General features: G+C 42.8%; 1 protein-coding gene across 1 annotated transcript in view; it reads left to right on the forward strand.

Annotated features, from left to right (window-relative positions):
* Nucleotides 1-5,739: 5,739 nt before the first annotated feature.
* RGS5 (regulator of G protein signaling 5) overlaps nt 5,740-18,174 on the forward strand; it is a 52,969-nt gene continuing 40,534 nt past the window's right edge. Inside the window, exon 1 of the mRNA XM_069479124.1 lies at nt 5,740-5,835. Within this exon, the coding sequence (XP_069335225.1) occupies nt 5,792-5,835 (44 nt within the window). The 5' untranslated portion in view covers nt 5,740-5,791. The remainder of the gene's footprint in view (nt 5,836-18,174) is intronic.

The raw sequence follows: 18,174 nt of genomic DNA on the forward strand, positions 1-18,174 counted from the left end.
CTTTTCCAATTTAATTTCATTGTGATCACAGTATTTGTAATATTTCTACTTAATAATACTTACTAATTTTCTTTTTGAATTGTTATATGCTCATTTTTGGTGACTGTTCATTCCATGGGTATTTGAGAAGAAGGCATACTCTCTATTATCAGGGTTTGATCTATATCTATAAGAAACACTTTTCTGTTTTTGCAGTTTTTGTTCTTCCATCTCCATACTTATTTTTTGTCCCCTTTCTTGTGCTAAGAGTGGTGTATCAGTCTCTGATTATTAGTGTGTTTCTGTTTATCAGAAAGGTAGTCACTGTGTTATTTTGTACAAAAATATTTATGTTTAATATTTCTGTTGTGAGTCATGGATTTTAAGCCGTAAGAAATATTTTCCTTTGTCATGTTTAGTACTTTCTGCCTTAAATTTATCTTCTGTCAAGGTCACTTCTCTTGCTTTCTTGTTGTTTATGTCAATTAAACCCTGGTCCATCTCTTTATTTTTAACCTTTCTAAATAATTTTGTTTTAGGCATGTTCCTTTATACAGAATTTGGTTGAGTCTTACTTTGTAAGCCTAATTAAAACTTCTAATAGGAAATTTATGCACATTCACAGTTATTAATATAACTTATACATTTCGTCTCAAAACTCTGTCACAATATTGTATAATTATGTGTTGTTTGGTGACATTTTCTATTTTTCTTTCTTGATGCACTGTGTATTCTTTGCTCCTTAATCTTTAATTTTTTTTATTTTTGGTCTTTAGGAAGGTTTTTATTTTTTTTCTAATGGTTATCTTTATATACATCTTTTTAGTGGCTTTCATCTCCTGCTTTCTTATTTAGCCTGTTTTTATCTGGTTTATTTAATTTTATTGGTATCTTTTAACTCTAATCTATTGCCTATATAACAATCAATGATCTAATTCTACTTTTCTCTTCTCCCCTCTTCCATTTTTAGTTTCATTATTTATATAAAGAATTCTTGTATATCAATATTGAAAAGCCAAATTGCAAAATAGCAAGATTGTTTTAACAATAGGAATATACAACTAATGGATGAAAAAAATTCCAGTGAGCAATATAAGTATGACTAGAAGCTCAAATTCACTTTTAATCAGAAAGGTACAAATTAAAATGACATGGTATTTTTTGCCTGTCGCTGGCAAAAATTAAAGCCTGGCAAATGTCATGTACTGGGAAAAATGAAAGGGAAATGATGCTTTTATACATTTCTGTTAGGAGTCTAAATTGGTCTCATCATTTATGCTTTTGTCGTGTTACACATCACAATCCAGCAATTCCAAATTTATGAACTACACTATAAAGAAACGGCTCCAGGAAACATATCGAAGTATACTAATTTAAGTACTTTTACCAGAAGCAAAAAATTGGAAATGACCAAATATTCAACAAGGGTCTATAAAAAATGCAATTATATTTGCATATGATAGAATTGTCTCCAACAATTAAATAGCATAAACTAGAGATACAGTGTAGGCTCTATACTTGCTATATTAGTAATGATGCTTTTAATCCTCAATAATTTCATCTTCACTTATATGATCACAGTGTTTTCTCATTTTTGAAATGGCAACACTTATACCACTTATCTCATGCTTTTAGTGTGAGAATTAAATATGTAAATGTATAAAAAGTGTTTTAAAGAGTGCACGGTACCTATGTATACGTATAATGTTAGCTAATCATTACAATCTAAAAACAAAAACAAAAATTCATCCTTGTGAATGACAAAAGTAAGATATAGTTTATATTACTATTTATGTAAATCAAAACACATACAATTCATTACTATGTACTTTTTATGAGTCCATGTTGTCTTAGTCTGATGGGACTACGCTATTGTAACAAAACACCTGAGATTGGGTGCTTTACAAACAGTAGAAATTTGTTTCTCACAGTGCTGGGGGCTGGACAGGCCAAGGTCAAGGTGCTGGCGGGTTGGCCTCCGAGGAGGGCTGCTTTTTGCTTCCGAGACCGCACCTTGTTGCCGTGCCCTCACATTGCAGAACAACAGAAAGGAATGACCCCACTCCCTCAAGCTTTGCAAGGACCCTAATCCCATCCACGAGAGCTCCAGCCTCCAGGCTCGATTAAAGGCCCCATGTCCTAATGCACTGGGGATGCAGTGTCAACACATGAATTTCAGGGACACATTCAGACGGTAGCACAGATGGATATGAAAATAATAAAAAATGATCTGGAAGACCACGCACCAAAATCTTAATAGGGACTGGGTGTGATGAAAGTGGGAAAAGAACGGGAATGGGAGTGGTCATGGAAAAGGAATTTAATTTTATCCATTGCCTCTTTATTTCTTTAAAGAAAAAAAAAAAGCCTGGAAGCGACATCACAACCTGTTGACAGTATATACTTCCGGGTGTTAGAATTAAAAATTGAGCTTGTATATAGTTTTGCAAGTTTATCAGAAAGAAAGGAAGACATGGAGCACCGTGGAAGGTGAAGTCTTTGCCGCTCTGTTGGCTGTGTGCCCCTCGCTGGCCTTAGGCTGGAACTCCCCGCCAGCAATTGGGGAGATTAACGAGCAAATCGACAGCTCTTTACCACGATCAGATAGTCCCAGAGGGCCCCTGGTTGGAAGTGGTAAAATGCATCTCAATAAATATACTGCTGGTAATAGTTTTAGAAAAGAAATTTATACACAATTTAAGAAAATGAATTAGAAGTGAATCAGAGCAGGTGTGTGGACAGGAGACCCTTTCATCTGATGAAAGCTCTCAGTGTCTCCCACCACGTCCACCTGCAAGGCTAACTTGTGTCCTCCGTGGTACCCAGCACTTTGGAGTCCAGGCCTCTGGGGCATCCTTCAGGGCAGACCGATGCCTCTGCCGAGCATCCCCTGAACTTCCTCCCCCGTTTCATTAGTTACTGCTCCTAACACCCCTCTTCCTCTTCCACGAAGAGGTTGAAATCCCTCAGATTGTGATGGTTTTCCCTCCTCTTTGCTATTATAGCTTCATACCTTCCTCAGACACCTACTGTCATTTTGAGGGATGCTCAGGAGGGAAAGGAGATAAAAACAGTTCAATTTATTTTTAGAAGACTTCAGATTTATTTTACATGAGCATGCTTTCTCTTTTTTTTATTGTGGTTAAAAAATAAAACACATAAAAGCTATCAGCTGGGCATGGTGGCTAGCACTAATCCTAGCCCTTTGGGAGGCTAAGACAGGAGGATCCCTTGAGGCCAGGAGTTTGAGATCAGCCTGAACAACATAGCGAGACCCTATCTGTACAGAAAAATTAAAAAATTAGCTGGGTGTGGTAGTGCACACCTGGAGTCTGAGTTACCCAGCGGGGTGGGGCAGGAGGATCACCTGAGCCCAGGAGTCTGAGGCTGCGGTGAGCTGTGGTCACGCCACCACACTCTAGCACCAACAGTAGGGTGAGACCCTGTCAAGAGCTAGCCTCTTAACAAATTTCTAAGTGTACAGTACAGGAATGTTCACTATGGGCACAATATTGTACAACAGCTCCTTAGGAAAACTTTTATCTTGCACAACTGAAACTTCATACCCACTGAACAGCAGCTCCTGGATTCCTCCTCCCCTTGGCCCCTGGCTCTTATGCATGTTCTCTGGCTGTGTCATCTCTCTGGAGGTTTAGAAAACAAAGATAAGCTGGATTTAGTATTTATTTCTATTGAATTTCACATTTTGGGTTCTAGTCCCTCTTTCAGTAAGATTGAGATAATGTTGAATTCTTGAAGAGTCCAGCACATAAACTCTTTTGGGACAGTCAGAACCATGTTTTGATTTTTAGCCCCAGCTGAGACAGGACCCTCTATTGCCCTACATTAAATGTGTTTCCCCCACCCCATGTTACTGTCTCCTCAGAGCCCCAGGGGTATCGATCGGTGATTTAGGCTCTTTTCCCAAAGACTCTCCTCTGCTGGTTTTATATTCCACTATTAGACTCAGTGGTCAACAACCGTCTTCATATCTCTTTTAAAAAATGATTAATTGATTTGCTAATGTTTATCTGGTGAGTATATGGCAGAACTTGGACAGTTGTGTTTAGTTCAAGCAATATTTGTAGATGTCTACGTGCCTGACATTGTGCTTAGTGCCGGGAGTGAGTATTATAGAGTTTCTTGTAAAAAATATGTATATACACGTATACATACATAATGTATATATATGTGTATATATATGTATATGGGTATATACATATACACGTATACTGTATATATGTGTGTATGTGTGCATGCGTGTATGTGTGTGTGTGTGTATATATATATATAGAGAGAGAGAGAGAGAGAGATGGCTTTTAGACCTTTTTATTGTGACCCACACTAAGAAATACAGTTTACTTAATGACCCTGTGTACACATACATATTGATTATTAAAGCAGAACTTTCAGAAATTAATACTGAACTTTCTATATACAATGCACTTGGATATCTGTCTATTCTATTTATTTGATTTAAAACAACAGGTCATAACATGCTGAATTTATTTTGCAAGCCAATAACAGGTCTTGATCAAAGTTTGAAAAAAAGAGTGTACGGGAAGAGAATTATTTAAAACAAATTATTTCAGATAACAAAGAAAGTTATGAGAATGAGGTTTAATTCCAAATTCAGAGCTTTTCTTACAGATGGTGCAACGCTGTTTATTTTTAGCTTGGACTCATGCCGACCTTTTAGGCATTTACATTTACATTCACATATTAGCTTCTCAGCACCCTGTGCCCAAATGAGGTAAATTTTGGTGGAAATGCTCCTTCATGGGAGGCAGGAAAAAGCTGACGGTGAAGGGAAGACAAGGCTGGCCAAGAATGGGTGGATGGATGGGGTGGGTTGACGGCCAAAGACTTACCTAACCTAGTCGTCAGGGGAAAGAATAATCAGAGACCATTTACAGCATTAGGAAAGTTTTTGGGGGGCAGTAATATCTGATGGATAGAATCATTTATTCTTTTCCCACTTTCGTCTCAGTCAATCTCTGTTTAGATTTTGGTGTGTGGTCTTTCGGATCATGTTTTAATACCTTCACCTACATACGGTTGCATAAAGAGTATATAGTAATTATCTGTGTTTTGATTTATATGAATAGCAATTTTATCTCCTCCATCCCTGAGATCCCGGAAATCTTGCCTGGCAGCCCTTGCAGGCTCCAAACACCCCAGCCTGCTTCCATCACTCACTCACACGGTACCGACACGGTATGTTTTGGGGTCCCAGCAGCAGGAGTGCCCCTTCCTGCTCTGAGTTCCTGGCACCCCGAGTGCCCGGCACACGGTAGGCACTCACGTACACATTCCCTGCATTCCTAAATCTCGGTTTCCTCCACCGTGAAACAAAGCTGGGCGAAGTGATCTCCCAGGGCCCTTGCAGTGGTGCTAATCTATGACTTTGACAGCTCTGAGGTGGCCCAGGGCGCTCTGCCTCACAAGAAAGCCCAGGTCTTCTCTGTGGCTGGCCTGAGACGGCGAATGCAAACCCTAGTGAACTGTGCACACTTCGGGGCCGACCTTGCCCTGCCTGATCAGCAGGATGCGATGGGAGCAGGGGAGCTGATGCCCCAGCAGCGCCTGCAGCAGAGAGAGATCCAGCCTCCCCTCCTGCCCGGCTGCCCGGGCTCTCAGCCTGCAGCTTCCTCCAAGGCTCTGGATTGGTCCGAGGGCGACAGAGGGCCGGGAAGAGCCTCTATATATTCCTCAGAGGGAAGGGCAGTCCCAGCCAGTGTTGAAGGTTTCAGACTCTCGTCTGCAGTTAGGAAGTTGTGCTCGAAGCTGAGGAGCGAAGCCCGTCGCCAACATGTGCAAAGGACTCGCAGCTTTGCCGCACTCATGCCTGGAAAGGTGAGCACCCAGCTGTTCTGGTTTAAGAGACGGAGAGAAGGAGAGTCTTTACTCAGGAGAGGAGACCCGGAGACAATAGAGGCATGGTAGTTTGTGACTCAGCTGAGATAAAACAGGTGTTTTCTCGTAGATTGGGAATGGTCTCTTCTCTGTAAACAACGCAGAGGTTTTGGAAGATCTGAGCTAGGAGATACAGATACGACACAGGATATGTTAAACGTCATTTAATATCCAGAACATCGTTTCCTTCAAAGAAACACTGATTCTACACGTGCTTATTCAGAGTGAAAAATGTATGGTTAAGAATGTAGGTGCCAGCATCAAACTGTCTGGGTTTGAATCCTGGCTCCCACTACTCACTGTTTGTGTGGCTTCGGGCAATTTATTTAACCTCTCTTTATCTCAGTTTTCTTATCTGTAAAATGGAAATACTAAAAGTGTCCACCTCACAAGCTGGTTGTAAGGATCAAATGAATTGATGTCTATGAAATGCTCAGAACACTGTCTGGCACGGAGCAGAACCGCATGAACGTTGATCTTTAGTAACGTACGGGGCCTGGGCGAGGGAGACAGGTTTGCAGGGAGGCAGGGACTGCTCGTGGCTGTTTAGACAGAAGCAGTCGGATCGCTACACAGAGAAGCCCTTGGGACACAGGGTTATTTATCGGCTCGCATTCTTTCTTAGATAAATGGAGCAAAATCTGTAAGACTGCCTGGTTGTCAGGCCGGCCAGGGTTCCGGAGGGAATCCCCAATACTGAGATGGAGTAAATAGACGAAGAACAGATATTTTACTTGCTAGAAAATTTAACCCAACAATCCCCCTGATACAGAGAAGTAGGGATGTTTCTCCTCTTTTTATGGATGAATTTGATTAACTTTCGTTTGATCCCTCATTATGTAAAGGAAATAAGGGTGACCTTTGTGCACTGCTGCATCCCTCGAGGCACCGCGGTAGACGCTTGTGTGGCTCCGTGGGTCGTCTGTGACTTCTGTCTCTTACAAGCCCAGGTCTTCTTTCTGGTGACTTCCAATCTGGAAGCAGCCTCAAAATAATTTTTAAGAAGATAACGTTGTAGCGTATGAATTTGTTTCCGACAATATTGTCTAGTGACTGAAAATGAACCCTCCAGGGAGCCTTATACCCTGCGGTTAAAAGCACATATTATTATTTTTTAATGCACAAAAAAGAAACTTGTAGCTCTTCAGTCATAATAGTTAGATTGTAAGTAGAGGATCAATATTGTCTATTGGCCCAACCTTGGGTAGGAGGATAGTTTTAATGCTGGACACTATTTCTTGCTGTTAGCCTGTTCTTTCCTCTTAATTCCTCCATAGAAAGCTTGAGAAATAGAGCGCAGAGAGCTGAAAAGCACTGAAAGCTCCTTAAATATGAGACGATGCATAATTATTTTCTTTTCCATTTTCGCAACTATGAGAATTGCAACTTGACGTTCTCAACCATTTTAACAAATACCTTTAGCCCACTTATTATTTGAAATTATTTTGTACTCTCCTGTAGTAAATAAATCTTACTTTATTAATTGGTGAATAACTGACTCTAGAATGATTACAACATCACTTTGCCAGGCATTTGGTAACCCTGTGACGTACTGCTTGGCATTTGGTGAGTAATCAATAAATGTTTGTTGAAAGTTTGGCATTGTCACTAATGTTTCCCTATGTGTTCTTATAAATATGCATAATGTTTACAGAGACATATGGGTGGGACATTCCTTTCAACGATTCCTATTACTGTTTCATATCTTATTCACTAGCAACATTAATATTGAATCACTTTATGTATCTTTTTTTAACACACTTCACAGAAAAGTAATTTTATGTATCTCTTAATGCACAGCAAGCTCTTATGCTCCAGGATATAATTAATGTTCATGTGGAATATTAAAGAGAGTGATCAAGAAGCAAGCTTTTTTTTTTTTTTTTTGGTAGATTGACAGAAACTTTTAATTTACTGGAATGTGGAGAATCCCGCAGTTGTTGTGTGTTATTACATATTTTTTTCACGATCTGTTCCCACTGTAAACAGAATCATATTTCTGTTTGCAATGCCATCTGAGTGGAATGTTTTGGAGGAGTGGAATTGTGGAGCTGTCAAGCTGTTAGCATGTACCCATGGGAGGATCTAAGATCGTCTAGTCGAAGGGGAAAGTGTTCCTTGAATAAATGCTTGCAAACCTGCCTGCCGTGCGATATACTCTGACCCTCACCTCTCTCGCCCACCAGGCTCCCACCTTTGCATTTTTCCCCAAACTACAAAAGGAACACGAGTATGCCTCAGTGCTTGGATAAAGATATTTAAACATCCATATAAAATGAATTAGGGCAAAAAGCATGCATTACAAATCTATTTTTAATGGAAAGTTCTGCTGAAGAGTCACATTGCAACTTCTATATTGCATTGAAAATAGACTTCAGTTTTACAAAAATTTGATTAACATATTATTCTTTATCAGTAGTGGAACGAGTACTGGTTAAAAGGAAGGGTCAGACTCAGTTTTGTCATTATCTAAATTTATGTTCCTGGGCAAGTTATTTTACTTTCCTAGGACTCTATTTTCTAACTGAGTAGGTAAATTTGGATTGGCTGTTCTCTAATACCTTTTCCAGTTCCAACCTAGCGTGCATGAAGTAAGATACACCTGGTTTCACTGATGAGTGAGAGATGCAATTAAAGGGAACTTTTTCTTAATTTATTTTTTTCTAGAAGCTTGGGAGCAAATATGAGTCAAATAATGAATAACCATCTAGGACCCAACCCTGGGCTGAAACCACTGTGCTACAGCAGAAGCAGCCTGCCCAGTGAGTCTAACACTGACGTATAAGAACACATAATTTACTTCATGTAAGGGAAAATCTAACCCCAGGAATTATTCTTTTCTCAATGTCTAGGGAAGTTTTAAGCCTGAGTCAACTTTGACGTATTTATAGAAACTATTCTTTATTTATTAAGATTTTAAGACTATTGTTTATTAAAACCCCAAGTAGAATTCACATATCTTTATATATTTATAGAGACAAATAATCCAAACCTTTGAGCAACGAATGGCCACCACCACACAATTGCCACCCTCTGGCATATTGAAACCTGTACTGCAGGGTGGGAATCTTATGGTCAATAAAAATGAAACAACTGAGTCAATTGAAGGTTTTATTTTCACCCATGATTTTCAACCTTGAATTTTAGGCTTCGTTTGAAAATTAGTTTTATTTTCACAGCTTGTGAATTTCTCCAAACAAGTTTTGGCTTTGTTTGTTTGTTTGTTTGTTTTTGAGACAGGGTCTCGCTCTGTTGCCTGGGCTAGAGTGCCGTGGCATCATCATAGCTCACTACAACCTCAAACTCCTGGGCTTAAGCGATCCTCCTGCCTCAGTGTTCTCAGTAGTTGGGACTACAGGTGTGCAACACCACACCCGGCTAATTTCTTAAAAAAACTTTTTGTAGACTTGGGGTCTTGTTGTGTTGCTCAGGTTGGTCTCAAACTCCTGGGCTCAAGCAATTCTCCTGCCCCGGCCTCCCAGAGTGCTGGGATTATAGGGATGAGCCACTGTCCCTGGCCTGATGTTTGTCTGAAGTAAATGTTGCTCTTTGGAAAAAGATGGAAGTATTCTGAAATAAAAAGTGTTATTACCATGATTTCCAAAAAGTTGTCACCATAATACAAAGCCACCAATGTGATTATTATTATTTTTGTTCATTGGTGTTGACTAGTCTTAGTATCAAGTTCACAGTCTCTGCCAAATTATAATAACATGGGGAGTAAATGAGTAACTAATACTCAGCTTCTGACAAAGAATTTTCAGAGTTAGTAAAGTGCCACAAACCCGTTACTGTTGTAGGTGTCCGGCATGATCTGACTTCTGTGTCAGCCTAGAAAGGCTGCCCCTGGTGTCTAGTGGCGTGATGTGCTGAATCCATCCTTCACACCCAGGGCTTCCCACCATGGCATGGGTGGACCAACGCTGGGAATTTTAGGGGTTACAGAAAGTAAAGGGGAAAGGTGATTTTTAAAAATTTGCTATTCATTATTTTAGAATTTATTTTAAATTTTTATTTGTTAGCAATTTTATTTGTTTTAAAAATTTATTTTTATTTTACTAAACATTCCATTTTTTCCCATCTTCTCTGATTTATGTGGGTCAAATAAGGAGCGCATTTAGAGCAAAAAGGCAGATACTAAGCAGGGCTACTAATCAATGAATCTTCTTTTGAGAGTATTGAACCTTTGGAAACACCAGACAGAGGGGGTCAGGGCCTTAGGTCTGCAGGATTAAGTCAGTTCAGCCTGTCTCAAAAGCATGAGCTCAGCCTTGAGCTAATTGTAGAGAAAAGAGAAGCACAAGTGAACAAAGACTGTGAGATTAACTTGAGCGAGTGACAGCTCAATAGAAATGAATACAGGGTCATCAAAGAAGCCTAGAGAGAGAGCGGCAGTTGGGTTTGACATCCGGCTTTCTGGGAATAAGTGTGAATTTGAAGGTGAGATGTAGGAATATAAACATATAACTGATAGTCTGTGACATAATCGAAAATATTGCCATCAAACTGTATAATGTAGGAAAGGGAGTCGTCTATTGAATAAAACTTGGAGGAGAAAATCACTAAGAAAAACTTTGTTTTGATTCTTATTAATGAAACAGTATCTATTATTTCTCCGGATGGCCTTTCAAATCTGTGTACTGACCCTAAGCACACCAGGCCTTGTTCCCAAGGAAATTTCAGCCCAGTTAGAGAGATAAATAAGAAAAAAATTAATGCTCAGCGTTGTAATCCACTATGAAGGAATTAATACACAAAGGACTAAGAAGCACAGAAGTGGGCGGACCCTCCTAGGAGCGTTGGATAGTCAGGGAAAACTTTACTAGCGGCTACAGGGGTGATGTGTGAACCAAGCCTAAAAGGACAGAGGTGTCAGCCAGGTCTAGGCAGGAAGAGGAGAGAGACGGAGGCCTTCTAGGCCGAGGGGACAGGCCCTCGTGTGCACAGACCCCCAGGGAGAGGGCCCCGCAGTGTGGCTGGTGCTAGGACATCTCTGTGTGGTCTGTGTTATCTCTCAGGGACAAGCAAGGAGGGAGACCTCCGAGTTTCCGACCACAGCTAATCTCCTGGGCACCACGTCCTGCATGTGGTTCTCTCGTAACTTCTCCAGGGCCCATCCACTCCTGACCCTGCGGACTGAAGGGATTTGCTCAGGGGGAAGATTTTTCCCCCTTTTGCCTAAATAATTGAATGACTAAAAAGATCATCTGTACTTGGCATGTACGAGGCACCCCACAAACACTCTGTTGCACGGACGCGTGAATAAACGTGAGCACATGGAGACAGGACGGCTCCCAGGCCAGCCTGGCGTTTCCTCTGCTTCCCCGAGGGACTGGGAAGAGTGACAATGAGATGATGTGGGCAGTGACGATTTAGGCCACGGTGGAAGACAGTGCAGGCTGCTAAGTACAGAGGGATTCCTGCCGAGGGAGAGGGAGGGGGGATCAGGAGAGGAGAAAAGGTGGACGAGAAACTCCAGCGCTGCTGTACCTTCAGCGGGAAAATCTTGTCCAAGAGCTGAGTCGTCTTTTGTTTCTAGCGACGGGATCCCCTTGGCCGTGGTGGAGCTTTAGGAAATAGAACTGCCTGGGGCACAGCTCACAGTTGCTGCTGCGGTGAGTTCCCTGCCCTGTTCTAACTGGTTGCCTCCTTCTCTTCCTTCTTCCATTCAGCCTGGGCTGAATCCTCGGCCATCAATCCTAACACTTTCAGATGCCAGAATCTCACATTTTGAAAGGGCCCTGAAAGGTTATCTAATTTGTTTCTCCTTCTCCAGCAAACACTGCACACTATGATGGGATGGATGGTATCTAGGGACAGAGATTACGTGTGTCTCTGGGGCCCGTGTTAATGGCTTTTGTCTGTACCACTCCCTGAGAGCGTGGAGGAGCGAAAGTTTGATTAATTGGGTCAGGATCTGTCAATAGCAACAGGAACCAGGGCGTGGCTGGGCCCAGGGGTAGCAGGTTCCTCTCTCCTTCTTCCTTTAAAGTTCCAGTCAGTTCTCAGATAAACGCTGGGTCTGCACAGCTTTGGAGGCTGAGTCACCCAGAGGGTAAAGACGGTGAAAGCCTGATTGTTTCTGACTGTCTGAGAAAGTTATTCCCAGAATTACGTGTTTTAGGAGCAGGAAGAAAATGCAGAGTAAGGAAAGATGTCGGTTCACAGTCTCTACCTTGCTTGATATCAGCATCGGAACTACAGTGTCGTGGGGAGGAAAGAACAGTGGTCACAACTCCGCTCCTATTATTTCCCAGCTGTGTAAACTTGGGGAAGTCACTAACCCTCTCTGAGCTTCATTTCCTCCTCTGTAAATGAAGATTTTTATCTTGCCAAGGAGAGGTGCTGTAAGAAAAAAAATGAAATAATATATATAAGGTGACTAGTTTTTAGCAGGTAAACCCCTCATAAATAATTAATTTCCTTCCATCCTCCTTTTCCTCTTTGTAGGGAGTCAAGGAAAGACAATTTAAGTCAGTCAATTATGTGCCAAGGCCTTTGATAAAACTCATTTCTTTTCATTCTTTCTCATAATAACCTCATCTTTTTTTAATTAATAAAGATGAATTGTAAAATAGTATAGTATTTTTTTTTTACCATTTTATACATAATTCATTCAACATGCATTTGTTTTTAAAAAAACATACCAACTCTTTTTTTTTTTTTGAGACAGAGTCTCACTCTGTTACCCAGGCTAGAGTGCTGTGGCGTCAGCCTAGCTCACAGCAACCTCCAACTCCTGGGCTCAAGCCATCCTCCTGCCTCAGCCTCCCAAAGTGTTGGGATTATAGTCGTGAGCCAGCACACCTGGCCTTCCACTACCTTTTAATTCTGAATTTGGACACCATTTATTTTGAGAAAAGATTCCATTTTCCTTCTAATTTTCATCTCATCTAAGTCATACAGGAAGGCCAGGGAACCAAGCTCTGGATGTAACTCAAAAGAAGCGATAGATTAAATGTGCAGTTTTCTTTCTGCCGCTTTTGATCTCAATGGACTTAATTGAGCACCCCATATTTCTTTAAAGGACTTGTGAAAAATTCAGAATATAGTCCCAATTTGTAAAAAGTGTATATTAACGTGCAGTCGAAAGTGATTCCGTTTTTACACTGGTGAATTCCATGAAGGAAAAGGATGACGTCCGTTTCTTGTACAACCTGAGGATGAATTAAATAGAATCTAACAGACTATGATTCTCGTACTTTGTTTCCAGTTAACTTAGTGTTGTTCTCTTACCTCAAGAGCTTCAGTTCCTTGAGGGCAGCGAGGAAAAAGTGAACCAAGGGACCAAGGACAGGCACAGACACACCTGACTTTGGGGGCGCCACTGAGGACTCTCGTACTGTGTTACATTTTCCCCTGTGGGAGAGGGCGGCCCAGCCGCGCCCTGCTGAATCCTCCCCACGGGGAGACTTGTCCTGTGCCCTGACGGTGACACGCTGTCATCCTCGAGGCCAGGACACGGAAGGGAAGTCAGCATTTCTAAGCCTTTACATGATCAACCGCTTTCCATCCGTCATCTGGGTAAATCCTGGAGCACTGGCCATTCTTGGAGGTGCGGTGGAGACCGCCCACTGCATGATCCGTGTCGGGCACACGGGTGCCCAGCAACTGCGATTTCCAGCGACAGCGGGGACAGATGGCTCGCCTCCAGCCCAGGCATGAGAGATTGGGCCTTGCCTGGAAGACGTGCAGGTGTGGTCAGCCTCATTACAGGAAGTGCGCGCCATCACCACGGCTGACGCCTGTGTGCCCTCGGGTTTATTGACTCTGACGAGCTCCAGGAAAGCCCAAATGGGGTGTCTCTTGGCAAGGCATGCTACTCGGTTGTCACGTCCAGGTGAAATAGTTTAAGCTGACATTTTCTTCTCAAAAGCGAAATATTTCAGTGCCTAAAGGATTCAGCCAAGCAGTTTTTGAATACTTTGGACAGTAGATACTTGATGGTCCTGTTGGTTTCGTGAACAGCACACGAAGCTAAGACCACGATTCGACATTCTTCATGTTTTCCTTCTCAACTGCCAGACATTTAAACAGCACCTGGCCCATCTGTGCAGATCGCTTAGATCTTTAAAACTCTACATTCTAGAAAACTACTGGAACTGTCACATTAGAGTCAGAAGAAGAGTTATGGCATGAAATCACGAAGGCACAGAGCTCCACTCTGCAGGCGTTTATTATGGTTAGTGAAGTGTGTGGCTCTGTTTTGGTCACTTTTTGATATTTTTTGTGCAGAGCATCTTTCTTGATGAGGTACTTGTTTAGGGAATTCAGAAAGTTTAGTAAGAATCAAGATATTCCATTAAAAAAGTTGCTTCCTGTATTTCAGTAATTTATTTTAAGTGACAGTTTACAAGAGATACCTAGACAACAGGAGTGTGGGACCAAATGACCTGTGCACTTTGGGACGAGGTCAACGAGGCAGGTCACACTGAAGACTTTCTCAGATGGCCCGATGCTCTCTGGATTACGAGACTCTGGAGTCTGAGATCTTGCTTCTGAATCTCCAAAGTCCAAAACAAGTATATGTCACTAGAACACACACACATACACACACACACACACACACACACGCACTCCTGATATATATATTTTTTATTATTAATCTGCTTTATTGTGTTGACCCTGATATTTTTTATGACTTGGATAACAGATGGATTGTTTGTTAAAATCAGAGATCTGTTCAGACAAATTGAACGTGCAGCTGAGCTGGGTAGGAGGAAGTGATTTTTCTTTCACAAAGATGAATGTAGATTGACGGGAATTTTTTCCATCTTAGGCAAATAAATGTTTCCTTTGTTCAAGGTTTGCATTTTACACTAAATGGGAAAAGCAAACTTTTTTTCCCCTTTTCTCACACCATGCTTCAGTTCTGACACCAAATAGGTGAATTTTCACACCAAGAAATTCTTCAGTTTTCTGCAGGCACCAATTGGGTATCCTACAATTCAGTTTGATTCTGACAGTATCTGCACCTGGAGTTAACGTCACACCCCACGGTTAAGGCTCCGTCCCACGAGACTGCCCCCCACTTCAGATGCTGATCCCAAATTCAGCTACGAATTGGGGGTTCCTGCAACCCCCTCCTTGGGTCCAATAATTTGCTGTAATGGCTCACAAGACTGAGGGAAACATGTTCTGATTTACAATAAAGGAGATTACAAAGGACACAGATGAACAGCCAGATGAAGGGTGCACAGGGCAAGGTCTACGGGGAGGGGTTTGCGCTTCCGTGACTTCTCTGGCCGAGCCGCCCTCCCCACGCCTGGCTGTGCTCTTGGTGACCCACCCAGACGCGCTCCAAACCCTGTACTTTAGAGATTTTTATGGAGGCTTCATCACGGAGGCATCTTTGATTATTAACTCAATCTCCGGTGCCCCTGCCGCCCTCAGAGGATGGGGCTGGGGCTGAAAAGCTCTGAGCTTCTAATCACGGCTTGGTCTTCCTGGTGACAAGAAGCCCAATAAGAGTCACCTCATCAGAGCAAAAGACACTCCTATTACCCAGGAAATTCCAAGGGATTTAGGAGCTCTGTGTCAAGAACAGGGGTCAAAAACCAAATATTAGAACAACAGCTGCTCCCAGCACTCCTGTCACTCTGGAAATGACAAAAGTTTGAGGAGCTCTGTGCCAGGAGCTGGTGGCAGAGACCACATACGTATTTGTTATCATGCTAAGAGAGAGTCCAACCCTTGGCCTCTGGGCATGAACCCCTTACAGCAAAATGATCATAAAAGTCAAAAGATACCAGCTCTTCACTAGAATTTCATTTGGTCATTAATAATTAGTCCGGTCCATCACTGTATCGCATAAAACATCTCCCAGGGAGAGGCTACTCGGGGTTCCAGGCTTCCGTTCCATGTTGTTGGTTCCAAAAGCAGGAACGGTCTCGGCAATACCCGGCTTCGCCCTTGCCGGCATCTGTGATGACCAAGCTCACACACAGCATCGTCTCTTACTCGGAGCCTCTTTTGAAGTGTTGGTGTGATATTAGATTTCCTTCATTTCTAACCCATTTATTCGTTCCTTTACCCTCAGTTACTGTTCCCCCTTCTCCTCATTTGTACCTAAAGTTTTCCACCTTGGGGGTTTGGCCACTGGGCTGGTCTAGGTGCAGGTGGCAATACTGGTCCACCTCTCCTTCAGTCTGTCCCCCCATGCAGGGCAGCATTAAACAGGTGCAGAACTCGCGGGCTATTTTTGCCACCAGGCAATACAGCTACAACCATTGTCAACCCCATTTTGCCACATGGGTGAGGCACATTCCACCCCAACAGGCCCTCAGGAACCTTCCCTTCTCCCAGCACTTACGGTTGCGGCTTGGGTCCCGTGAGCCTGACATCTGGTAGGTGGAAGAAAAGTTGAGGTGATGTGGGAAAGAAAGAAAATGTATAGTAGTTACAATAGCATCCTCCCCTCTTGGCAAGAATTGCATAGTCATTCCAGCATCCTTCCCTACCCACTCTTCCTAGATCTACCAAAAAAACAGAGGAATATCTAGCGGGGTTATTCTAATCCCATTCATACTGAGTGTGAGCACACACTCATGAAGGCACGTTTGGCAGCTTCATGCCTTTGTCTCCCCTGGTTCCAGACAATCGATGTTTCAATTGCTCATTCCACCTCTCTGTCAAATTACTCCTCTGCAGAGGATATCTCTGCCCATGGTTGGACATTACGGGTTGTGCAGTGTGTTCCCTGGTCTGAGGAAATGACAGCTGGGCTGTCCACATTGGTGCAATATCTTCTCTTTTGGTTCTTTTCAGAGTATTTTGAGCATTTGCATCTAACGCCCGGTAAGCAGAGCCCAGCTCAGAGTCAGTGTCTGGTCCTGACAAGACCCATCCGTCAGCCGTCTTCCTCTCTCTTACTGACAGACAGAGCCGTTCTCACCGGCATTCGTGCCACAAAGCGTGCGGGAAGAATATGTCCAGATTGAGCCCATCTCTGCCTTGCTGGGCTGCACCAATAGTCACTCATGTCATGGGCCCAGGTGGCACCACAGGCAGGTACACAGGAGTATCTGCTTGTTGATTCCAATGACTTTTTGAACCTATAAGGAAGTTCTAATGGCTACTGACACGTCCCACTCTAATGAACCCCTCAAATTCCCATAGCAATTTCCACAGGGCTGTGCCCCATACGGGCACCCTCCACCCTGCCTGGACACATGGCCAGGCAATTGGCCACCGCCCTCGAGTCAGCAAACACCGAAACCTTGGGGCTTTTACCTTCCATCATCGCTAGGAAACCAGCCTGCAGGGCTGATCTGTTTTTATCTTTGATCAGAGTGGCAGCCGTCTGTTACTTGGTTCGGAACTGCAATCTACAAACCGTGCAACTCCGGCACTTAGTCAACTGCTGTTTCTAGGGCACTGTCCAAGCGATGAGAGAATTCAGCGGTTCCTCACACAGTTCCAGAGTTGGTCCTACAAGAGAAAAAGGCTCCCTGCTTGTATCTCCTCCTCGCACTTCCCAGGTAGCAGGATCCTGTAGGAACCATTTCCATTTCATCATGGACCTCTTCTGGGCACCGCCATCCCCGTTAGAGTTTTTCTCCGACATCACCAAGATGTCATGGGTATTTCAGGTTTGAAGATTTATGTCCTTGAGTCATAGAAGCAGTTTCAATTAACATCCCCTAACAAGCTACTAATCGTCCCTCAGGTGGAAATTCTCTAGTCCAAAGTCCCAGCTGTCGTCCCTGGGAGATGCTCACAGGCTTTTGCCGTAAGTTCCGGTCTACGCTCCATGCAGGGCTGTCAGACAGAGTTTGTCTACACGAGCGCTCCGGCTTCTACTCTGTACTGTTTGGGTTTGGGCAATCTTATTGGTTCCCATTTAGCATTTCCAATTAGCTTTGTTTAGAGGGCAGATTTACATGTCTTCTGTTTCCCAATAGTAGGTAGGGGAACCATCCCCCAGTCAAATACGATGTTCATCCCCATAACGGAATAGGGTAAAAGAGACACAACCACTTCACACTCAGCCTGTTTAGACATTCCAGCTTTTATCAACCTTTAAATTTTTATGTTCTCTCAAACTAATTGTATCCCAACTCAGGGCTTTGCCAATGGGACTTTACTACAGTCCATGAGACTCCTGTATCTCGGAATCCTGGAAAATTGTCTTCTCTACTCCCTGACCATTTCTCCATTTTTCTGCAAAAAGCTTTGGGTTCTCAGCAGTGGGTCTGGCCCAGTCACACCAACCCCTTTGTCAATCTTTATCTTGAATGAATGAGCTGACTTTTGCTCCAAGGAATTGTGGGTTAAGTT

Source organism: Eulemur rufifrons, chromosome 8 (genome assembly GCF_041146395.1).
Source record: "Eulemur rufifrons isolate Redbay chromosome 8, OSU_ERuf_1, whole genome shotgun sequence".
NCBI classification, from domain to species: domain Eukaryota; kingdom Metazoa; phylum Chordata; class Mammalia; order Primates; family Lemuridae; genus Eulemur; species Eulemur rufifrons.